This window comes from Asterias amurensis, chromosome 12 (assembly GCF_032118995.1).
Source record: "Asterias amurensis chromosome 12, ASM3211899v1".
NCBI lineage: Eukaryota > Metazoa > Echinodermata > Asteroidea > Forcipulatida > Asteriidae > Asterias > Asterias amurensis.
This window is the reverse complement of record NC_092659.1, coordinates 3,201,402-3,226,231: the sequence shown is the minus strand read 5'-3', so window position 1 is coordinate 3,226,231 and position 24,830 is coordinate 3,201,402. Positions and strand designations below refer to the sequence as shown.

At 38.2% G+C, this 24,830-nt stretch overlaps 1 protein-coding gene across 1 annotated transcript in view; it reads left to right on the top strand.

Annotated features, from left to right (window-relative positions):
- The window catches only part of LOC139944959 (uncharacterized), a 67,655-nt gene extending 43,044 nt beyond the window's left edge, over nt 1-24,611 (top strand). The window contains exons 15-40 of the mRNA XM_071942155.1: nt 1,499-1,697; nt 2,813-2,989; nt 3,524-3,652; nt 5,214-5,392; nt 6,025-6,100; nt 6,545-6,657; nt 7,463-7,640; nt 8,355-8,549; nt 9,292-9,516; nt 10,259-10,417; nt 11,420-11,590; nt 12,155-12,298; nt 13,549-13,683; nt 14,105-14,283; nt 14,675-14,738; nt 14,987-15,157; nt 15,674-15,781; nt 16,639-16,836; nt 17,437-17,553; nt 18,562-18,711; nt 19,393-19,500; nt 20,392-20,541; nt 21,278-21,394; nt 21,881-22,075; nt 22,654-22,940; nt 23,375-24,611. Of these exons, the coding sequence (XP_071798256.1) occupies nt 1,499-1,697; nt 2,813-2,989; nt 3,524-3,652; nt 5,214-5,392; nt 6,025-6,100; nt 6,545-6,657; nt 7,463-7,640; nt 8,355-8,549; nt 9,292-9,516; nt 10,259-10,417; nt 11,420-11,590; nt 12,155-12,298; nt 13,549-13,683; nt 14,105-14,283; nt 14,675-14,738; nt 14,987-15,157; nt 15,674-15,781; nt 16,639-16,836; nt 17,437-17,553; nt 18,562-18,711; nt 19,393-19,500; nt 20,392-20,541; nt 21,278-21,394; nt 21,881-22,075; nt 22,654-22,940; nt 23,375-23,629 (4,179 nt within the window). The 3' untranslated portion in view covers nt 23,630-24,611. The remainder of the gene's footprint in view (nt 1-1,498; nt 1,698-2,812; nt 2,990-3,523; nt 3,653-5,213; nt 5,393-6,024; nt 6,101-6,544; nt 6,658-7,462; nt 7,641-8,354; nt 8,550-9,291; nt 9,517-10,258; nt 10,418-11,419; nt 11,591-12,154; nt 12,299-13,548; nt 13,684-14,104; nt 14,284-14,674; nt 14,739-14,986; nt 15,158-15,673; nt 15,782-16,638; nt 16,837-17,436; nt 17,554-18,561; nt 18,712-19,392; nt 19,501-20,391; nt 20,542-21,277; nt 21,395-21,880; nt 22,076-22,653; nt 22,941-23,374) is intronic.
- The last annotated feature ends 219 nt before the right edge of the window (nt 24,612-24,830 follow it).

The following is a 24,830-nucleotide window of genomic DNA, read 5'->3' as shown; positions in this document are numbered from 1 at the left end:
CGACGTGGATTGTTTTGTTTTGTCCCTATACCTGACTGCGTTGATTTTCCTTTGAATAATTATGTGGGTTTTTTTCTCCCACATCTGAAACTGTACGTCCCTTTCTTGTCTTCTTCCCATCCGGTTCTTGACGAGTACACAGTGATTAGGCTAGTTCGCTTTTCTGAGAGTCCTTGGCTTCACAACCAGGGGCCAATTGGATAGAGCTGCTTAAGCAAAAAATTTGCTTAAGCACGAAAATAGCTGGCTTGTTTTACACATGTTACTGGCAAACATTTCATGCCATATACATTGCTTGTGACTGGTATTTGGCTGTTGTTTACTTGTGTTTATCAAGTGCCATAGAAATCAAACCGGGAAGGCTGCATGCTTCAGACGCGTTTAAACATGCGTACAGTTTGCCCCACAAGATGGCCACTTTCGTAGCATCAAAGGGGTAATTCAATACGGTCTATAAATGAAATATAATGAAACAAAATGAAAATAATCATTTGTTGCATCTCATATGAGTGCTTTCATTATTTAGCTCTGAGGGTATGGTGCCCAAAACATTTGCCGTCCAATTCTTCGTCTCTCTTCGGTCGACCCCTTTTAGGCATGATAATCTTCCTACTTGAGTCTGATTTCCGATTTTTTTGTAGCAATTGTTATTAAATAGGCTGAAAAGTCTATTAAAGCCTACACCATGTGTACATTTTCATTTTTTTCTAAAGGGCCAGATATCATGCATGCCCTATCTATCTTCCTTGTAGTATATCCCTCTAGTAGAGGGATACACTAAACAATGTTAAGTCCCTGTTCAAACCTCATTTTGTTTAAAGCTGCTATTTTGTAATCTGCTTATTTGTAATTTGTATCTTTCTCTCATTGTATATTTTACTGTTCTCTTTATGCGCTTTAGAGGCTTTTCGCATTAGCGATTTACAAATGTCTTATTATAGTCGGACTTGGATGCAAATTTGCTTGGTCATACAAACATTAAAGCCATTGGACCCTTTCGGTTCAGAAAAAAAAAAAAAAGTTCACAGATTAACAAATAACTTACAGGGTTTACAGAAGGCAATGGTGAAAGACTTCTCTTGAAATATTAGTCCATGAAATGCTTTACTTTTTGAGAAAACAGCAAAACAATGTAAATTCTCGTTAACGAGAATTACGGATTTATTTTTAACACATGTCATGACACGGCGAAACGCGCAGAAACAAGGGTGGGGTTTTCCGTTGTTTTCTCCCGACTCCGATGACCGATTGAGCCTAAATTTTCACAGGTTTGTTATTTGATATAGAAGTTGTGGTACACAAAGTGTGGGCCTTGGACAACACTGTTTACCGAAAGGGTCCAATGGCTTTAACAAAATGTGAAAGAATGAGTGGTGTCAGGCAGCCCCGAAAGATCTCTAGTGACCGGTCTGACACCAGGGGGCTTTGCAGGGCGGGCATTTCTTTCCACCACTGTCAGTTTTGATTGAATTTGTTTAAATTTTTGTTTGCTCTGTAGGAAATTGGCGATGGACCCGTTGGTGAACCTGGACCTGATGGTAACCCAGGTCTGCCGGGATACCCTGGTATTAGAGGTACCGTTGGAGACACTGGACCCGAAGGCCCTGAGGGAAGACTCGGTGATGTGGGCGCTCAAGGAGAGCCTGGAAGACCTGGGCAGAGTAGAGACGGTCAACAAGGAGATAGAGGAGTGTCAGGTACATTCTTAAGAGAAACCCTCCTACTTATGTTAATAATAATAATAAAAGTAATAATAATAATAATAATAATAATAATAATAATAATAATAATAATAATAATAATGATAATAATAATAATAATAATAATAATAATAATAATAATAATAATAATGATAATAATGATAATAATGATAATAATAATAATAATAATAATAATAATAATGATGATAATAATAATAATAATAATAATAATAATAATAATAATAATAATAATAATAATAATAATGATAATAATGATAATAATAATAATAATAATAATAATAATAATGATGATAATGATAATGATAACGATAACGATAACGATAACGACAACGACAACGACAACGACAACGACAACGACAACGACAACGACAACGACAACGACAACGACAACGACAACGACAACGACAACGACAACGACAACGACAACGACAACGACAACGACAACAAGAGCAACCAAGTCGAAACGTTAAGTCCGCGGTAGTGCAATTAATAACAATTCACTAAGCTAAAGTAGTAGTCTTTTTCTTCAGCTGCGCCATGATCTGGGACTCTCTACCACTTAATCTTAGATCTTGTCTTTGTACCACAAAATTCAAATCTCTTTTCAAAACTTTTTTTATGTCACAGGTTTTCAAGGACTAATTTTGTTGTGCTCCGTTACTGCTCCTTGAACACCCAGCAGGGGGGATATGTGTGCATCACAAGTCCTATTATTATTATTATTTTTTTTTTTTTTTTTTGGCCGATATTCTACCTTCCACCCAGGTAGTAGTTAAAAATAAGGACAGTTCTTTTCAGAACTGAGAAGTCTTCCGAATTCTGAAAATCTACTCTGCGGTTGTAGAACATATAGCAAGAACAAAAGAACAAAATCTACCTGACGAGGGGCAGCAGTACGGAAAGATCTGTCACCCAGGTGCGATAAGAACTCTGTTCAGTCAGAAGATGTTGACTTACTGAACGAAGGCTAGCTCGATTGGAGTTATAAGGCCTGATGAGCTTTAAGATAAATTGGACGGTGCAATGACTTATTTTTAAAACAACATTTTAGGATAAAGAACTATCTTTTTGGTCTTTTTATGTTTCCCCAGGTTTGCCCGGTGCACCCGGAGAACGAGGGGATGAGGGCAACGTTGGACCCAAGGGGCGACCTGGCGACAAGGGAGCACCCGGAATCTCAATAGCTGGACCCTTTGGTATGGATGGATCCCCTGGAAGGCCTGGACCTATTGGTGGAAAGGGTGCTGTTGGTGCCCAAGGAAAACCAGGTGAGATATCAAAGGAGAATTTTGATTCTTTTATGATTTTCTGGTGAGTTCTAAGCTTTAACTGGAAATCCATTTTGTTTTTTAAAGGAACATTACAGATTTGTTTTTGCTAGCAAAACAGTTGCTGGTAGTGTAAGCACTTAATGTTATCCACCATATACATGAACTGACAAACCTGTAGAAGTTTGAGATCTATCCGCCACCTGGTTCACAAGAAAAAAATGAAATAAAATGGTTACAAATCTTGCTTTGCACCGATGCCAAAACAAAAATGAATAAAATGCTCACTGAGCGATAACTCCAAATGCGAAACTAGATTATTTATTTCTCATCAAATATGGAATTTAAGACAGAAATATTTGTAGGGATGTTTTCTTCTATCGTCATCATTAGAGTTTAATGTAAATCTGTGATCGTCACGATTGGTGTTTGTTACCAATTCTGTAACATTCCTTCAATATTATACTTTACTTAGAAACATCGTTGATTGATTGGTAAGTGCTTTTGTTCTTTCCTTTCCAATGTGGTTGTCAGGTCTTCCAGGTACCACTGCATCCGGTGAGGAGATTGTTGGACCCATCGGCAGACCAGGACCTGAAGGACGTCGCGGTGTCAAGGGAGGCCAAGGAGTGCAAGGAGTGTCTGGAACCAAAGGTTTCCCAGGTACGTCAACGAGCAACTGTTACCTCAACTCTTCACTCTACCCTTTCTTAACCACCTTCGGAACCATTCTTTTTATACACCCTTCAACAAAAATTGTTTCTTTAAGGCACTGTACACGTTTGGTAATTGTCTAAGACCAGTGTTCTCACCTAGTGTATCCCATTATAAGCATAAAATAACAAGCCTGTGAAATCTTGGGCTCAATCGGTCATCGAAGTTGCGAGAAAAATGATGACAGAAAAAACACCCTTGTTGGACGAATTTGTGTGCTTTTATACAGGAATCAGAAGTCTTTTATTATTTTATTGAGAAATTACCTCTTTCTTAAAAACTACACATGCCAAAATTCTCTGCTAACCCCCTTCTTCCGCAAGCGCTGACTCTTTTTGAGACCTCACGCGTGAGGTGTTGAAATCAGTTCAAATATTTTACCTGAGGATCTACTTCTTTCTCAAAAACTATGTTACTTCATAGGGAGCCGTTTCTCACAATGTTTTATACTATCGACAGCTCTCCAATGCTCGTTACCAAGTCAGTTTACAAGTTGATGTTTGTTTTGAGTAATTACTAAACGTGTACCTTACCTTTAACCACCTTTGGAACCATGCTTTTTATACACCCTTCTACCATGATGGGATTATTTGTTTAGAATTACTTGAATCGTTTTTCTTTAAAAGAGTATACCTCTGGCACAAGGAAAGATTCAGTTTGGAGCAACCCTGACTCAGAGAACAACCATTCTGTTTGAAGCCACCATGACACAATGAAATCTCCTGGGGGTTTCGTTTTATGGGCTTGGTGGAAAGAGTTTTAGAACCAAGTGGGAAACGAACATGAAGTTGGGGTTTGCTGGGTTTAAAGTCCCCAGGAATCTTTTGGGGTTCTGTTTTCTGGGCTTGGTATTGTGAATAGGGCTTGAGTGAACTGTACAAGATTCTTAGGTTTTTTATACCTTTTGTAGGTCAAGTTTTTGGCTATGACATGAATCACTACTAATTTTGAGTGAAGATGTATGTAATATAATTTACCTGTAGAAGTTTCAGCCTCATTAGTCGTCAAGCTTTTGAGAAAAAATAAGTGAAAGTCACAGAGCGCTGTTTTCAGGAGAGTTGGGTAAATCCAATGTACAAACAAAAATAATATTTTGTCTCACTGAGACAAAAGTTATAGAAAGGTTTGTGGTAGCACCATGTAATGACCATCTCTAATGAGTTGGGGTGGTTCTGAAAAGAACCGTTGGTTTCAACTCTACGTTTCGATCAGTATGCTCTGATCGTCTTCTGGAGAAGAAAAAGAAGAATAAAGAAAAAAAAAGTTATTTTGGGTAAATTGTTTTACTCATTCCTCATAAAGAACAGCACCTCAGCAAGTATTGTTTTAATGGAAGCTTTCTACCATCAATATCTTTTACACACTATAAGTTTAATGTAAATCTGTGGACATTTGTGTTTTGTGTCGTCAAAAAGTACCCAAACCCTGTAAACTGAGTATGCAGTGCTAACTAACACACATTGGTAAAAACCAAAATAAATAACCTCTGTTTTGATATTATTCCCACTAGGTCTTCCTTCTGCCCCATGCCCGTTGTGCCCCCAGGGCCAGAAGGGAGCAACTGGTGTGCCTGGCTTCCCAGGCTTTCCAGGGTCATACGGTGAGAATGGACCTCGTGGTGCCGAGGGCGGGTCAGGCGAGAAGGGAGACAAAGGCTACCCTGGACGATTTGGGCAACCTGGATTCCCGGTAAGAAGGTTTTCTTTTATTAATCTTGAGGAAGCGTGGTGGGGAGAAATATGATAAATTCCCAAGCTAATAATGCTACTACTTCTTGGATAGCGCTCATTCCATCGCACAACCTTACAACCTGGCACTTGAACATCGGGTGCGTTGGATTAGCTTGCCTGGGTCTACCCCGCGGTGCTCACTCGGGTGAGCCTCTGACAAGAGCTAAACGAACGATCACTCACCGCTCTTGTAGTGACCCTCAGTGACCCGTTCCACAAGCAGGGCACTGGGGCCTGACCCAGGTGAGCTTCTGGAATGACGTCAAAGCTATTCGAACGCACCGGGGGCAGACTGGGGTCGACCTAGGGAAGCTAATTGAACGCACCCAATATTTCCCCATGTCAGTGGGCCATTTGGGTCATTCTTCAGTAAGTTTCTTCTTTCAAACTACTGGAAAACCGATTAAATAAACATATTTTTTGCTACTTGAAAAATGTGTTTTGGGGCAATCGTTACCGGAACTAATTTAAACTTTCCTCCTCTTGCACTAGACTCCTTGGCAAAGACACACCTTGAAGCGATTTGACCATAATCTTTGCCGTTAAGTGGCGTTATTTCATGTCCCGCGCTTTTTTCCTTCCATTTTGCAGGGAATACAAGGACCTAGTGGTTTTCCTGGAGACAAAGGTGACAGAGGAGAACTTGGAACCATCATCGAAGTTCCAGGTAAGCTGTATAAAACATCTGTACATCAAACAAGAAGGACTTTAAGAACAAAGAATGACTTTTAAGAAAAAACTTTAAACCTCTGTCCTTACATGGAATCAAAGAAACAGAGCTTAACAAAACAAAAAGTGTCGTGGCCAAGTGGTTTAAAGCGCAAAACCAAAGCTCAGTTGAACATTTTGCTAACAGTCTGGTTAATAATAATAATAACCAAGTCTTATAGCGCATTTCACAATAACCGTATCAATGCACTTTACATTAGTGCCCTGGTCATAGGGCCAATAACATCCTTTTTAATGTTTCTCAGCTCCCTTGGGAGTATATAACCTGGGCAACAGTTTATAACCACCCCCCCCCCGACCAGAGAGAGTGTCCATGTGGTGAGACGCAGAGAAAGAAACAACAAAGCCAACCTAATTCTCAACATATGTACATTTGTTGTAGGTTTCCGTGGTAGCCGCGGAGACAAAGGAGACAAGGGATCCACCGGAGAGCCAGGTACCCAGGGACGAAGACAAGTTCTGGATCAAAGTCAACTCTCCAACAAAACACAAAAGGTAAACAAAATAATTGTTTGATTGTTTGGATAAATTCAGAGCAGTGTATAATTCTGTCCCAAATTATAGAGCTGTTTAAAGGCACTGGACACTATTGGTTATTGTCAAAGACCAGTCTTCACAGTTCGTGTATCTCAACATAACCCTAAAATATAAGCCTGTCAAAATTTTGGCTCAATTGGTCTTCGAGGTTGCGAGAAAATGATGTGCTATCAGGTAAGAATAAAACACTTCTAGCTAGAAGTCTTTTATTATTAAAGTGAGAAATGTTTGTTTTGAGTTATTTCCAAATGTGTACCTTCCCTTTAAAGGTACTGGACACTTTAAGTAGTTACTCTACTAATTGTTAGCATAAAAACTTACTTGGTAATGATCAATGGAGAGCTGTTGATAGTATAAAACATTGTGAGAAACGGCTCCCTCTGAAGTAACATAGTTTTTAGAAAGAATTAATTTCTCAATAAAATATTTTGAATTTGATTTTGAGACCTAAGAGTTAGATTTTGAGGTCTCGAATTCAAACATCTGAAAGCACACGACTTCGTTTGACAAAGGTTGTTTTTTCTTGCAACTTTGACGACCAATTGAGTTTATAAATGAGTCAAAAAATGCTAACTGAACATGGTATAATCTCAATTGTTTGTTCAAAATAGGCTGGATTAGTCATAACTGCTTTGAATAAAAAAAAAAGTCAAATTCAGTTGAGAAATTTGAAAATTTTATTTACGAAGCGGCTAAAATGGCAATCATGTGTTGTTATTATAATAATTGTCATTAAACTAATTGTCCTTTCTCTCTACTCTAGGGTCAACGTGGAGACACAGGGTTTCCTGGTCGAAGGGGTACCCCTGGTGCCCCAGGTCCTGCTGGTGAAGATGGTCCCGATGGTCGGCGTATTGATGGACCACGGGGTCCTAAGGGTGTGATGGGAGAGCCCGGACGATTTGGCATCCCAGGTTTTACTGGACAGAAAGGAGAACCAGGTCGGCTATTGAATATTTTGCAATATTTTTTTATTATGTTTTTTTTTTTCTTCTTTTTGTTCCATTAATTTATTTGTCCATCATTTAATAAATAAAAATGGAAAATTTACATGTCAAAACATTGATAAAAAGCTCCAAGACCTTGATCAAAAAAAACATAAATATTTGTAAAAATATGATTTAAGTATACACTGATGAAAGATGAAAGTAAAAAACACAAACATATAAACAAAAACACAACGCTAACTTTTCTCCTTTCAAATTGGTGCTGCGCCCCAAGAACTTTTGTTATTATGAAGTTTTTTTGTGGGTTGCTTTGAGGGTGTTACACAAAATTGGTATTAAGAGGGAATCAAATAAATGTGCACGTGTTTGCTCTGTCCCAAACTGTGGTACTCTATCCTCATCCTGCTCTGTCTATTGCCATTAGGAAAAGTCTTTAAAATGTTCATGTAGCTGCTGTCTTTGTATTTTATTATTAATATGATTTATTTTATTCACAAAGAGTTTCACTAGGACGAATCCTTACTTTAAGACTAGTCCTGGGAGATATTAAAAACCTAAGCTAGTCCTAAGTATAAGAACAAGTAACTTGCCCTAACTCTAGATAAGACTAGTCTTAATACTTCGAGAAATCCACCCCCGGACAGTTAGCAATGTAAAGATAGTGTCCTATAATCTTTAACACAAACTAAATTTTCTTTTTTTTTCCAGCTGAGGCGGTGGACACTGAGGATCCCGTCCCTGGCCCACAGGGTGAGCCCGGACCCAAAGGGTTCAAGGGTCGACCAGGATCTAAGGGATCACCGGGACAGACTGGCAGTCCTGGCTTGTATGGTGATACTGGCTTCAAGGGCATGAAAGGAGGTGTCGGTAACCCTGGAATTCCGTCCTTTCCTGGACCTAAAGGTAATCTCATCTGGATCAATTTATTGTTTGAAAATAAAACTAATAGTTATTTTTTTCATAAATAAATAGAGAGTTCAGCCTAAGCTGTGGTCTCTTAAGGCCCCTTCAGTGGCTACAGTACTGGCTAGAGCTACAGCTGTTGCTAAGTGAGTGGCTAAGGATGTCCCATACTTCAATGCATGATGACGCGAATTCTAGCCATGGCCGAAGCTGTGGCTGCCTATTCAGACATGGCATAATCTTGCCGGATAGCCTGCACCACAGGCTCATTATAGAGAGCAGGGTTTATGGACTTTGTGCTTTTGTCTGAGTTCTGCTGGCTGCGCCGGCACAGATTTGTTTTTAGAGAGTCTAGCATTAACCAGGCTTTGTGCTTTCTTCTGAGGGCTGCTGGTTGGGCCTGCACAGGTTCATTAAAGAGAGCAAGGCTTAAAGTCACCTGGAAGTGGTATTTTGTCAAAATAAAGCTTTTGTCACTAAAATATATGTTTTGATGAGTGGAATAACATCTATTAAATGCATTATTATTATGATTCATTATTATTATTTTGCATTTCTTCTGGAAAAAAATTCTATTTCCAGGTGACTTTAAGCTGGGCTCTCTTATCTTGTGTCTGAGTGCTGTAGGTTTGGCCTGCTGCACAGGCTATTGTCATGAAGAGCTTAACTCTTTTCTTGTCTGAGCGCTGCATCTGTAATTAATTTTTTGAGTGAGAGTAAATATCTTTTTTTCCCCCAACAGGTTTCCCCGGACCCCGCGGTGACAAGGGAACAGTGGGTCTGTCTGGTGCAATAGGTCGCCCCGGTGGGGAAGGCGCACCAGGTGCTCCAGGGCTTCCTGGGCGACCCGGTATGTTTGGCGCCCTCGGTGAGGACGGTCAGTCTGGCTCAACTGGACCGGCTGGCTTCCCTGGAGATGAAGGACCGCAAGGACCAAAGGGAGATTTCGGCAACAGAGGATTGCCAGGTAGGTTGGATATAAAACTTTTCATGAACAACTTTTGTGCAAGTCGCCAGACACACAAGGTCTAAAGGCCACCACTACTATTTTTCCAGAGGCCGTTGCCACCTACACCTGGAGCTGAAACAGGGTTACCCCCTTTAAAGGGGGGATTGTAGGCTTGGGTATCATCCATAAGAAGCTTGGCTTCAACAAATCTGTGGATTTTCCCAATTTGTCCACAAATGTTTTAAATATCTGTTGATTTTGAAGCAATAATAATGCCTAATAATGGGATGATATTCTCCCAGTTAAGTTTTTTCCCTCTGAAAATCATTGCATTATGAACTGTCAAAGCATATGCTGTATGTCGAATATTGATCCTGGTGAAAAGTTTTGTTTCTGTGGGTTCGAATCCCACCCAAGTAATATTCTTATAGATTGAAAAAGTACAGTGCTCTTGCAGGATTTGGGTACTCTTTGTCGCACAAAACACAATGTACACAGTTTAACCTTTAAACTTACACTGTTTGACGATATTGATAGTAGAAAGCTTCCCTTGAAATATTACTTGATGAGGTGCTGTAGTTTTTGAGAAATGAGTAAAACAATGTCACAAAATACATTTTAAATGCTAAAACAATTTTCATCTTTAGACCCTTTAAGACACATCAAAGAATGGGTTAGTCCCAAATTATTTTGTTCTTTATCCCTGATAGAAAATCAGCTTTTATTAAAAGCTTTGTTCTTTTTTGTTTCCTACTTGAAGGCCAGGACGGTTACCGTGGTTTCCCAGGACTGAAGGGAGACAGGGGAGATGCAGGAGGAGATGGACTGCCTGGAGAAAAGGGCCTGAAGGGAGCTTTAGGGTTCGGGTTCCCTGGTAGACCTGGTCCACAGGGAAGGAAGGGGGCACGTGGACTCCCAGGTAAGCCTAGACAATATAACAAATTTGGATTGGCGATTCATCCTCGAGTAAATATCGGGAAAATATCAGCATGATGGCGATTTTTGAAAATTGAAAGCATCCTATAGAACCCAAATAGTATAATTTGTATTTACAAATTGGTATCGAATATTTTGACTGGCAATGTATAGTTGGGTATATGACGATTTGAAAATTGAAAAATAGAAGTAGAAATAGAAATAGACGATTTGAAAAGTGAAAAATAGAACCCAAATAATATTGGTGATTTCAAATTGGTATAGAATATTTTGACTCATGATATGTCTTCAGTTAATATTGGTGATATGATGATTTATTGTGAAGAATTTTGAAAATTGAAAGCACTCTATAGAAACAAAATAATAATGGTATTTACAAATGGGTATCAAATATTATGACTGGTCATATGTCTTCGGGTAAGTTTTGCCGATATGACAATATATTTTGAAAACGTTTGAAAATCGAAAGCACAGTATAGAATTCAAATAATACTGGTATTTTTGCTTTGATTGGTCGCTGCCCATATTATTCAATGGCTAAAGATGCGACTCAAGTTAATTTATAAGTCAAACAAGCTGTCCCTTCGTGAAAACTAAAAATACAGAGAAATAGTTTTTGGGGCCAGTAGGCCTACCAGCGCTATGTAATACAATGTAAAAATTGGCAAATCTATTGTGTGTGAAAACGTTATAGTGGGAGGTTGGTATCATTGGTCCTTGTTCTAATTTATTGTAGTTCGCAAAATATTAACCATTTACGCTGGATATTTGAGATAAATCTTGATCCAAAATGTGTGTAAGAATACCAATTTGCCAAAATGTGTGACTTTTTTAAAGAATTGCCTCATCATGAAAGCAGTGATGATTTGCTGACATATTGCCCATTTTTTAATGAGAATGACTGCAATATTTTTCAGTGATATTTCATTAATTGTTCTCTTTTAAAAACATCCCTAAACCCACCCTTGTTTCTGCTGGCCAACAGGTTTTGAAGGTTTGCAAGGTATCCCAGGGGAGAGGGGACAATTCGGCAGCGAGGGAAGCACCGGTGACAAGGGCGTAGATGGCTTAAGTGGCATACCAGGCCCTCAGGGCCAACCCGGCGAACCAGGGTTCCCTGGCCGTGCTGGAAGACCCGGTACATTTGGCCTCCGCGGTGAGTGACTTGATCTTTTTTATTCCTGGAATCGCACATTGGACCACCCTTTTCCTTTCCGAGTTATAATTCCCAGCTTTTACTTGTGAAATAATATTTCAGAGCTTTTCCTTTTGGAGTTATACTTTTACTTGCAGACTTGGCTCCCTGGATGGGAGGAGGAGAAATCATTGTGAACATTTTGCTAACAGTCTTATTAATAACTCCTGTTTAAAATCGCTTCCCCCCCCCCCCCCCCCCCCGACCAGAGAGAGTGTTCATGATAGGAATACCCGCAATTCCAAACAATATTCCAATTTTTCAATGAAAACCTCCCGTTTCCAAAACAGTCCTGTCCCTTTTTTTAAACAAATAAATTTTTGTTCTAGAGTAGTTGTTTTGATAATTTTGGTTATATGTTAATTTTTTTAATGGATTTTTCTGTACAGTCACATGCAATTCTCCCCTTGGGTGGGATTTGTAGTTTTAGTAAAAAAAAAAAAAATTTAAAAGTACTTCCAAGCTTTACCTTTTAGAATAATACTGAACACGTTTTAATTCTAATCCCGATGTTTAAAACTACAGGTGCATTTGGTGATATCGGCTTTGATGGATTCAACGGTCCAAAAGGACAGAAAGGTAACCCAGGCTTCCCAAGTTTCCCTGGGCCGCGCGGAAGCCAAGGCCCCAGGGGCCAACCTGGAGAAGATGGACCACTAGGCCAGCCAGGTAAGATCTTTGCAAAACTTAAAACTGAGAACTGTGTCTCCTGACGATGACTAGAGCAAGCTAGTCGAAACGTTGAGACCAATTTAAGAACTGACTCTGCGGTAGTGCAGTTAATTACTATCCTGTAAGCTAAAGTAGTAGTCCCAGCCAATGTTCTATACCTTCCGCACGGGTAATAGTTAAATAGCAGGACAGTTCTTTTCGGAACAGAGAAGTCTCCAGAACATCCGATAAATCTACTCCGTGGTAGTAGAATTAAGAAAGGCAGTTCTCTAAGAAACTAAATATATATTGATACCTCACCATGCAATGCTTAAATTAAAGTAGAATTAAGAAAGGCAGTTCTCTAAGAAACTAAATATATATTGATACCTCACAATGCAATGCTTAAATTATATTTCTTGGCAAATATTATCTCTAAATATTTGATAACTATTCATAAAAACCCAATGTATCATTTTAGTCGGACTCAACACTTATCGTTAATTTGTTTTGTTTTTTATGTCTGTTCTTTGAACATTTATTTGTGTAATTTTATGCTGCATATGTATGAATTTGGTACATTTGTCAAATTTGAGGCTGTTTTGGGTTTTTTTTTTTTTTTTGTATTTTGATGGATTTTTTATTGAGAAGTCTCCCGAACATCTGATAAATCTACTCCGTGGTAGTAGAATAAAGAAAGGCAGTTCTCTAAGAAACTAAATATATATTGATACCTCACCATGCAATGCTAAAATCAAATTTAACATATATTATGATTTTTTATTGGTTTAATTTGGATGGAATTTCTATTGTTTGTATTTTGATGGAATTTTTATCAATTGTATTTTCATGACATAACTTTAAAGGAATGTTTATAGAAATTTGCATCCTCTAATATCCTTGCATGTAAAGGGCCTACTAGAAATGTATTAATGTTTTATTATTAATCCTTTGGTGCACAGATTAACTTCTGAAAAAGCAAACAATGAAAATGTTCAACCAGGTTTTTCTCAAAACTTTCAATAGCACCGCGTGTTGAACATCACACCAATTGAAAGCTCAACACTTGCTCAAAACAATTGAATGAGGGCGGTATATGTGGGGGCTGTAGTTTTTAAGTAATGACTGTTTACAAAAGTCCAATTTGACAAGTTTTTGGTAGTTGCTAGCGACTGCCTTGTGCACCAAAGGGTTAATATGATTATTATGATCACGAACTAAAGGGGAAAGTTTTAAAAACTCAATCCCATTTTCTCTCCACACTAAAGGTGAGCCTGGTGAGGTCGGAAGTGTAGGATTCCCAGGTCGGTTTGGTGAGCCAGGAGACGTCGGTAACTTTGGCGATCCAGGGGAGGATGGTGAAGATGGGCTCCTTGGTCCTCTCGGCCTCGATGGTAGACCAGGTAAACAAAAACAACAACAAAACTGTGCAAAACACGTTATTGTCGACAATCGTTCTGGCAATGCAGAAAAATTATGATGCAAAAAAAAAATGCAAAATGATGGAGGGTTATTGGGTTTTTTTTAATGGCCGCCTGACACAGTTTTAAAGACAGCACTGAATTTTTTGTTTGTGACATTGTTAAAATATATCTTTAAAAGAAAAAAAGAAAAGAAAAAAAGTGAGGCGACCTAGGAAGCAGCAAGTACACTTAACACTTTTTTGTTTGCCCAACAAATTTTAAAGACAATTAAATTTGTCTGACATTGTTAAAATGTATCTTTTTTTTCTCTAAAAAGGAAGCAGCAGGTACGGTAAACACTTTTTATGTTGCCTATTACCTTCCTATCTTAAAACATTGGTCTTGTTTTGAACATTCCCAGGGGAGCCAGGATTCCCCGGCCAGGTTGGAGATCAGGGATTCAACGGTAACCCGGGTATGATTGGTGAGCCTGGCATGCCTGGAATGAATGGACTACCGGGCGCCCTCGGTGGACCTGGCCGTCCTGGAATGAAAGGAACCCGTGGACCGAGTGGATTCAGAGGAACATCCGGACTTCCGGTATTTTATTTATTTATTATATTTTTTAATTTCATCTTTTTATTTTTATATATTTTTAATTTTTAGGCCTATTATTATGATTATTATTATTATTATTATTATTATTATTATTATTATTATTTATTTTTATATTATTGTTTTTTTTTACTTCAGCCAACTGAAGGATGAATAATAGATATTATAAAAATTTCAAACTAAACACAAAAAGTGATGCTTTGTAAAGTAGAGTTTTATTAATTTCATTCAGTTTTATGGTCTTTTGGGGTACCTCAACAAATCCAATTAAATCTTAGAATAGTGTGAGATACAGTGTCATCTTTTGTTTGCGTGTGTCATAAAAATGTTGTTGTTATTGTTGTTGTTGACTTTTGTTGTTGTCTTTTTTCCCCAGGGTGATCAAGGATTAATTGGAAGACCAGGCCCACAAGGTCCTATTGGCCCGAAGGGTATCGACGGTAAATATCAATTGTTTTTATTTGTATGAAGTAATAAACCACAAGGGAAACTGACTGGCTAATTTTTTTTTATAAATTGGGTTTGAACAAAGAAAAAATTAAACAACGACCTTGGGATTAATGTATAAGCACATTTAAATCGACCCACAGATGATTGTGATTTAATGGACTGGCGTAAGGACGGGGCCTAAACGTTAACCTTCCCTTTTCATTTGGAAGTTAAACAGGATTTTTCTTTTGACCAACAGGTATCCAGGGTCAACGAGGACGTAATGGCTTTGATGGAAATCGTGGCTTTCCGGGAGAGCAGGGTCCAGCCGGTGAGCAAGGACTGAAAGGAGATCCCCCCAACGCTAATAATTTGACCGTACCTCGACCTCCAGGACCGAAGGGTGAAAAGGGACCCAAAGGAGAACCCGGTAAGAGACACTAATCATTTCTTTGTAAAACAGCTACTTGAGCAAAAAATGTCTGATGTAAATGGTGCTTAAACTTGTTTATAATGTGTTTATTTAACCTCTAACTGTGATTTGGATATTATGACACTGCTAAATTCTTTTGCATTTGTTGATAAATTATTTTATCTACAAACAAATTTTATAAAATTTTATAATGGCCATTTTAAATTTCACAGGCATGTGAGACTTCCTCTTTTCAGCTGGTTTTCTCTTTTTTTTCTTTTTTTTTTATTTTCCTCTTTTTTTCCCTTCACTTTCTGTGTACAAAAGTAAAGGAATATTATCTTTTCCTCTTTTTTTCTTGCCTGGTTTTCTCTTTTCCTCCTTTTTTCATGGATAGTTCCTCACATGCCTAATCAAGTCCAGATTTAGTTCCTCTAGTGTGGGGTTCTTATCTTTCTTATCTTATCTTATCTTTGTAAATACTTTTACAAAATTATTGTCAGTTATTTGTTTGTCATTGATTTATGTTTTTAGGACGCATTGGAAATCCTGGACTTCCTGGACTGACTGGAGACCGTGGACCTGTCGGAGAGCAAGGTCTTGGAGGATACGACGGCTACCGTGGATTCACTGGTGCTCCAGGTACAGCGACTATAAATACTCTCACTCCGCTTTAAACTGCTCTTAATGATTTATTTATTTATTTCCTCAAAACCTTTAAAAATGGAGAAAGAGAGAGAAAGTCTAATAGAAGTATTTTCTGAACACGATTCTTTCTTCTGAGCTGGTTCACGTGCAATTTCTGCTAATGCCCCAAATGTATGGAACTCATTACCATCACATCTTGATGCAACTACACTTCAGAGGTTTCCCTTAACTTCTTTTTTTCACTCGCTCGCCGGGCGAGTCAAACAAAATTCTCTCGATCACCCGCAGGTTGTTTCACTAGCCCGCATGTATTGATGATACACAGAATAATAAAAAAATAAAAAAATAAAAAAAAGTGAGAAAGGGTTTTGACTCGCCTGCCGCTATTTTCACTCCCATTTGGCGACCGCTAATTTCGAAACCCTGCACTTGGACAATTCAAGAAACTACTTAAGACTCATTTATACAGAAATACTAAACTGATTGTATTTCACTTTACATCGAACATCTTGAGTTTGGAATTCTTTATTGTATCTTCTGTAGGGGCGTTGTAACCTTAGGAAAAAAGCGCCTCAAATAAATGCTGATATTATACATTACCACGCGCGAGGAATACAGAAACATATAGCACTTCTGCGTCCCATATCCAACGAGGTCAAGTGTAATAATAAGCAAACTTGACGCGTGACATAGAACACACGAGACGCAGGTAATGATAGCCATGCAATATAGGTTTAAATCACCATTCCATTCTGCAAATCTGATTGAAGGCTTATCGCATACTTGAAGATGAGTATTTATGTATGTGTGAGTTCACATCACTAATATCCTTTTTGTGTCTTTTCTTCAAGGTGCAAGAGGAGACCAGGGTCTTCCTGGGTTGTTTGGCATCGAAGGACCCAAGGGAATGCCTGGTATGGATGGTATCCCTGGAGGTGAAGGAAGACAGGGACTACCAGGACCCGATGGTCCATCGGGAGCACCAGGTTTCCCGGGTTTCTCTGGCTTCCCGGGCAGAGAGGGTACTCCTGGTCGCCCAGGACCCAGAGGTAGGTTCCCTTCTGGGTTTTTTTTTATTTTATTAAAGGGTTAACTTTTTTTCACGGGGAGGTTTAATTGTACCTTTTTTTAAGTTACTTTAAAAAAAGTTCTATCAATTGGAATTGGATTTGTTTAGTTTTATTTATTGCTTGACTTTTTTCCATTGATAAAAGTTTCCAATCTATAAAGTTTCCATTGTTGAAACTGACAACTGTTCAAATTATTCCATTTTTCAATGTTTCCATCATTCAAAGTTTCTTTTTACTTTAATCCATGTGAAGTTTCCAGCAGTCAAAAGTTTCCATCGTTCAAAATTGCCATTGTTCAAAGTGTAAATTTTTTCATTCTGTTCCCTAATACAAAAGTTTCCATCCAAAGTTTCTTTTATCCAAAGTTTCCATCATTCAAAATTTCCACTTTCAAAATTCTTTTATCGTTCAAAATTTCCGTCATTCAAAGTAATTCAAAGTTTCCATCATTTAAATTATCCATCTTCAAGTTTCCAGTGCACTGCCGTGTTTAAAAGTTTCCAGCTTTCAAAGTTAAAATACTTGTCCACATTCTAGATCTCTTTTCACCATTTTGTTCCTTGTATTTGTTGTTGTCAGGTCTCCCAGGCATCAAAGGTTTCCCAGGTATTCCGGGTGAAAACGGAATCCCTGCCTTCGTCGCTCCTCAAGGAGAGCCTGGGATGGATGGGGAATCTGGCCCAGATGGATTGCCAGGTAAGTTGTCTCTCGTGCTCCTTCAAGACCTAGAACTACCTGTCACAAAATTGTCTAAAACAACTTTGATATCTCAAATAAAAATTTGCGTCCCCATAATGACACTGCCGTCGATTTCACAAAGAGTTAGGACTTGTCTTATCTCGAGTTAGAACGAGTAACGCTTCCTAACTTAGGATTAATATTAAGGTCTGCATGCTACAGTGCAGGGTTAGGACTCGTCCTAAGTCCTAAGATAAGTCTTAAGTTAGGAAGAGTTTTGTGAAATCGACGGCTGGACATTATCGGTAATTGTCAAAGACTAGCCTTCACAGTTGGTGTATCCCAACATGTACATTAAATAATAAACTTGTGAGAGTTTGAGCTCAATCAGTCGTCGAAGTTGCAAAATAATAAAAAGAAAAAGACACCTTGTCACACAAAGTTGTGTGCTTTCAGATTCTAAAATTCTAAATCTGAGGTCTCAAAATCAAATTTGTGGAAAATAACTTCTTTCTTGAAAACTACATTACTTCAGAGGGTGCCGTTTCTTTTAATGTTTTATACTATCAACCTCCCCCCATTACTATTTACCAAGAAAGGTTTTATGCTAGTAATTATTTTGAGTAATTACCAATAGTGTCCACTACCTTTAAGGTGATCCCTAAACTTTCTTTATTTTGTATTATTTTGAGCTCTGTCTGTACAAATTTTATTTTGTATTCTTGTTGTCTATTGTTACACAGGAAAGACAAATTTTGCTTTTTTTTATCAGGACATTAAGAATCTATTGAATCTTGAATATTCAGGCATGAAATTCTTTCCATTTTTTAAGTCTGATTTCCGATTGTTTTGCCTAAGCAAACTCAGACAAATTGCCTAATTAATAGCCTGAAAACATACATTAAACCATAAACAAGTATTTTGGCCCTCTTGCTCAATAATTATTTTTTTTATTTTTCCCAAGAAGTAAATATCATGCCCAAATACTGACCTTCAACTAATGACCTTCTATCCACTAATGACCAGGTCCGAATGGCAACCGGGGCCGCCCTGGATTCCCTGGCCTGAACGGACTGAAGGGAGATAGAGGAGATGTTGGACCTGTTGGTCTAAGGCGACCTCCTGTTGTTGGACCCAAGGGAGTCGATGGTGAACCGGGTCGGGCGGGACGCCCAGGTGAGATCTAGTGCCATATAATATTTTCTTTCTTGATTTAATGAAAGCAAGCACGATATTCTTCCTAAAGAACTAAATAGCCTGATTTAAAAAAAATTGTTTGCCCTCAAAAAAATCATAAAAACTGTGAATAAATAGCTTGAATAAATATATTACAGCATAGAACAAGTAGGTTGGACCTTTTGCTGAAAAAAGAAAAAATGTATTTTCCTAATTTTTTCTCAAGAACCAAATATCATGATCGTGAAAATTTGAACTCTAGAAAGCTCGATGCGCACTACAATTTCCGATGTTTTTGGTTTTTAACGTTGGCTGCATAAATCATTCTAATCTAATCTAATCTAATCTGAATACAGTTTTTTAAATTAAACTTTCTAGTACAGACTGTTTGTATTGATTAGTGTGCATTCCTCTATATTTTTGTCTTAGACCATCTGAGTTTAAATAATGTAATTGTTGGTATTGTAAGTTTCTCATTTTTTTGCAGTCTGTTGCTGCCATGTGTTTTTTAGTATTAAACCAATTTATTATAATAGCATCTTTAAATACCCAGAGGCTTAATGTATTTTTGCTTGATGTTAAAATAACATTTTCAAGAAGAAAAAAAACCCATCCTGCATTCCCTATTTTATGGTCAAATTCAATTTAACACAATTTTTGTTGACGCTTTAACGTACCCAGGACCTAAGGGGCGAGTAGGTGATATTGGTTTAGTTGGGGAGATTGGTGAATCTGGATCCGTTGGGCTCAAAGGATACAATGGCTTCGGTGGAAGAGATGGTCGACCAGGTTCGTATATCAAGAAATAATAATCGTAATATTTCATTTAAACAAATTGTTAGCCTATGTAATAAGGAGACTGTAAAATATATAAAAATGTTCTCAAGTGCATGCTCGTATATTTTGAGTAATCATTTGCAAAAATAGTTTGTCATCCAAAGTTTTTTCATTATTAAAAGTTTCCATCTTTAGGCCTGAAATTTCAAGGGGGCAACAAAGGCGATTGCTTCCATGCCCCCTGGCCATTGCTTTGATGCCCTTTAAATGCTCAAGTAGAATTTTACTATTTCTGCATAGGGTGCCCTTTACCAAGGAGAAAATGCCTCGGTGCCCTTGCCCTTGCAAATGTGAAGCATTCAGGCCTGCATCTTTGAAAGCTTCCATCATCGAAAGTGTCCATCATTCAAAGTTTCTATTCTTCAAAAGTTCCATTATTACAAAAAAGTAGAGTCTTTTTCGAAAGCTGACATTTCGACCCTAGCAGAGTCTTTCTCGTAGGCTATGGTCGAGACATCAAGCCCTTTGACTTTTTTGCATGTATACCATCAAAGTCTCCCGATAAACTTGAGGGGGAAAAACAAGAGTATATAGTGAAACAGTTCTCTAAAGATCAACTCTACCTGGCAAGTAGATACACACATGGTGTTATGGCTAAACAAATGTATATGTAAACCATAATTTGGTAAGCAGTTTGCAACAGCTCATTCTATTTTCTCTTGTGTAATATTTTGTTTGATTTCCTGCTGTATTATTAAAGGTCTGCTCAAGATGAGAGGTTCTAAGTGCTTTGAGGCATAAGGCGTTTATACCTTTTGATTATTAATATTATTATTGTTATTATTGTTATTATCATTGTTAATATAACTGTTAGTATTATTATTATTATTATTAATTATCAAGGTCTGATGGGCATGAGAGGTTCTAAGGGTCTACCTGGGGATGAATCCAACGCCCAGAAGGGTGTAAAGGGCGACATCGGGGACGTCGGTAGCTATGGTGTCCCTGGACGTCCAGGCCGCCCCGGCCTACCTGGACAGGATGGATTCAATGGTAAATCACACATTGCTTCTTCTTCTTCTTCTTCTTCTTATTATTATTATTATTTATTCGGCCATTTCACGAAGTAATAATAATAATAATATAAACATATTGAAGTCTTATAGATGTTAAAATTTTTTTTTTTGGGGGGGGGGGGGGGGGTTTACCCATATACACCGATGTGTGTAGCGCTGTATACTCTAGTTGGTATGACACTGCTCTAGAATTGCAAAGGTCGTGGGTTCGAATCCCACCCGAGTAAAATGCCTGTGATTTTTTTTTCACAGGACTCGGGGAAAGTACTGAGTATGCAGTGCTACACACATCGGTGTATATGGTTTTTTTTTTTAATAATAAAAAAATATTGTCCTATATACACACGTATCTACCAACAAGGTACTCAAGGCGCTTAATAGTATAATAAACAGAAAGATAGGTTATTGAAGTTATGAATTCTGAGACCCAATTAAGAGCTCCTCACAAGGGTTTAAAAGGTGCTGCAGAGCAATCATCAGCAGCCACAGCCAGGAACACCGGGGCATACCCCCTTCTCTTTTTGATAAGTGCATCGGGTTCTTTCACATGCGTTACACAAACATGGGACCAACGGCTAGAAAATGGTGTCAAAGCCAACTATTATCTTCTCACGTTTTATGTGTTTTACCCCCCCCCCCCTGATATTATTGTTCTACATCCTTAGTAAATTTGTAACCGTTGATTCTGTGTTTTTTATTCCCCTTTGACTCAGGTCTCCCTGGATTGAAGGGTGATATTGGAGATCAAGGTGTGCCTGGACAAGTAGGTCTAAACGGCCGCCCAGGACCCGGGGGACCGCGAGGAGACTTTGGAGATTCTGGATCACAAGGTATAGTATAGAAAGAAACACTTCAACCTTTTAAAGGCAGTGGACACTATTGGTAATTACTCAAACAAATTATTATCAAAAAACCTTTCTTGGTAATGAGTAATGGAGAGCTGTTGATAGTATAAAACATTGTGAGAAACGGCTCCCTCTGAAGTAACGCAGTTTTCGAGACAGAAGTAGTTTTCCACAAATTTGATTTTGAGACCTCAGATTTAGAATTTGAGGTCTCAAAAGCCTCTTCAGAGTTTGTTTATTCTGCACAATGTGCATTGTAATACCCTTATTGGACCCCTTTCATTTATATACCTAGATGCAGAGAAGTTACTATGGTTAATCCTTTGGTACACAGATTAGTTCAAACATGATTTTTTCAAAAGCGCCGTGCCATAAAAAAAAAAAAAAAGTCTTGCTATGCATGGCTTCGCACATTCCTCTTTTGAAAATAAAACTACAGTTTAGCTTTCTTGTCCTTTTTTGTTTTTTTAGGGGAGAGTGGAGACAAGGGCGTGGGTGGCGGTGTTGGCTTACCAGGAGCTCCTCCCAGACCCCAGGGCTTCATCGTCGTTAAACACAGTCAGTCTAGAAATGTTCCTCAATGTTCAGCCGGCATGACGACACTATGGAGTGGATACAGTCTACTGTACACTGAAGGCAATGAGAGAGCCCAACACCAAGATCTAGGTAACTTGAAATGTCTCAGTATTAATTCTCCAGAAGATGGTCAGAGTATACTGATCGAATTGTCTAGCAGAAAACCTGTATTTCTCAGGGCCACCGTTTTATAACGCTTGTCTAACAAAGATCAAAGCGCTGTGCAACGGATTAATGACGAGATATGCACCGAAATAAAATAAATTATGCCTACGGAAAAATATTCTTGAATAAAGAAAGGAGGGCTGGTATTTTTGTGTGTTTTTTTTAATAAGCAAACGTTTTTTGAATTCTTTTTTATGAAAAATATTCCTTTTTTTTTTTATAAGGCAGCCTCTAAAAAAGTTAATGTATAATAGATGTTAAATTTGCATCGGGGATAAAGAATATTAATTTTGGTTTTTACCCATACACCGATGTGTGTTAGCACTGTATACTCAGTACTTTCCCGAGTCCTGTGAAAAAAATATCACAGGCATGTTACTCGGGTGGGATTCGAACCCACGACCCTTGCAATTCTTAAAAAAATTAATTAAAGTTAATGTAGTTGGCAGGGATGGTTAAATTACTTTCATGTTTGTAATTATTACAATTATTTCTTTTTTAAGGTCTTGCTGGGTCTTGCCTGCCCCGATTCAGCACCATGCCCTACATCTTCTGCAACTTCAACGAGGTATGCAACTACGCCCAGCGTAACGACAAGTCATTCTGGCTGGCCACGTCCGAGGCTATCCCGATGATGCCGGTCTCGGGTAACGGGATCAGACCCTTCATCAGTCGCTGCACGGTGTGCGAGACGCCGTCACAGATCATCGCTGTGCATAGTCAGGATACCACGCTACCAGACTGCCCGCAGAACTGGAGATCACTGTGGATTGGATTCAGCTTTGCAATGGTAATAATTCTCTCTCTCTCTATTAGACAAAGGCATTTGCCTGTGGTCTCGTCCTCAAACTGTACCCTGCTTGAATCACTGGTACCGCCCCCACCACAGAAAGTCTGTCCAGTTTGTTTATTTTATTTCCATTCGTACATTTATGCACTGTTTTGTAAATCTAAACTAATCAATACTTGTTAATAAAATACAATACAAATGATTAACGACAACATAAAAAACATCAATTCAAAAGGGGGGTATTTTTTATTTTATTTTTTTATTTAATAGATGGAAATTTGCATCGGGGATAAAAATGATTAATTTTGGTTTTACCCATATATAGCGATGTGAGATAGCACTGTGTTCTCGGTACTTTCCCGAGCTCTGTGAAATAATCACAGACGTATAACTCTTTTTATAAAATTTTGTTTGTTTCTTCCTTTCTTTCGCAGTACACATCTGCAGGGGCCGATGGTGGTGGCTCACCACTTGCCAGTCCCGGTTCCTGCCTAGAGAGCTTCCGCGCCACGCCCTTCATCGAGTGCAACGGACGGGGCAATTGCTCCTTCTACCGCAACACCTACAGCTTCTGGATGACCACGGTCGACGCCCAGGAGATGTTCCAACGGCAGCGGCCCCAAACCCTTAAGGCCGGCTCGCTGCGTACCCGCGTCAGTCGCTGCCAAGTATGTCAAAAGCAAATGTAAATAAAAACTTAAACAAAAACAAAAACCGAAACATAACACACTTTATTCCAAGGTTTATAGATATAAAGCTGTCTAGGGTAATTTGGTAAAAGAGGAATCGTGCTGATAACTTAGACAGTTTTAAGATTTGTCTGAGGTGGTTTCGTTTTTTTCCATCCTTGAAATCAAAACAATCCCAGAAGATCACTGGTTAGGGGTCTTGTCAAAATTAACCCAGGACAGGTCGTTGAAGTCAATTCCTTGAAGTCAAATTTTTGTTGGATTTCCATCTAACTGTATTTTCTATGAGAGACATGGTTTTACTCGCTGAATAGCAAACAGCTCTCTGATGCACTACAGACATGCCCCTCTGTAACTTTGATTAAGATATATTCCCTTTAGCCTTAAATTAAGCAACTTTTTATAAATGAACAACTTGGTTTCATTTAAACCAACTCTTAGACACTTCACCATAGTTTTGAGTCACATAGCGCTGGCCATCACTTGTCCTAAATCGCTGTATCAAATCATTAAAAAGTTGTGAGTTGTTAATATTAAAGGAATCGCATACTCATTTAAATAAATCTCCATAAAATTTGTTTAAATTATACTCATTTACATATCAATTACAAATGTAACAAGTGACTTTCATTCAAGTTGGTGCTAGCTGATTTTATTACTGTTTTTATTTTTATTTTTTAGATGTAAACTGCATGTTATATAATATATATATGTGGGTGTGTTTCTGTTGGTTATCTTTTATCCATGTGTTTTGTTTTTTTTAATATTGAAAAACATCTTCGTAATCTTACATGGTGCTCTTGTAAAACTTAGCGTTCAGGTTCTCCTCTTTTTTTTTAATCAAGCATTTTTAAGAATTGTAGGTTTGTAGACATTTTAATATTAATATAAATAATAATAAAAGTGAGACTGACTTCGTACAGAATATGCTGCAGATATTTTGAATCGGAATGGACAAAATAAAAAATTAAAATTCTTCATACCTGACTGGCTCTGAGAAAACAATGAATGTGATGGTGTCTAGTGTGTTTTTGTTTTACTCTTGCACACTGTATTTTCAACAAAACTCATTCTAACCATACTATAGTCAGTATATTTTGCCAGATGGGATGCAATAAAGGCATACTTTATGGTCTAAACTGCGACTTATTGGACTGTGATATTGGACTGATGAACAAAAGGGCAGGGTCCATTTATAGCA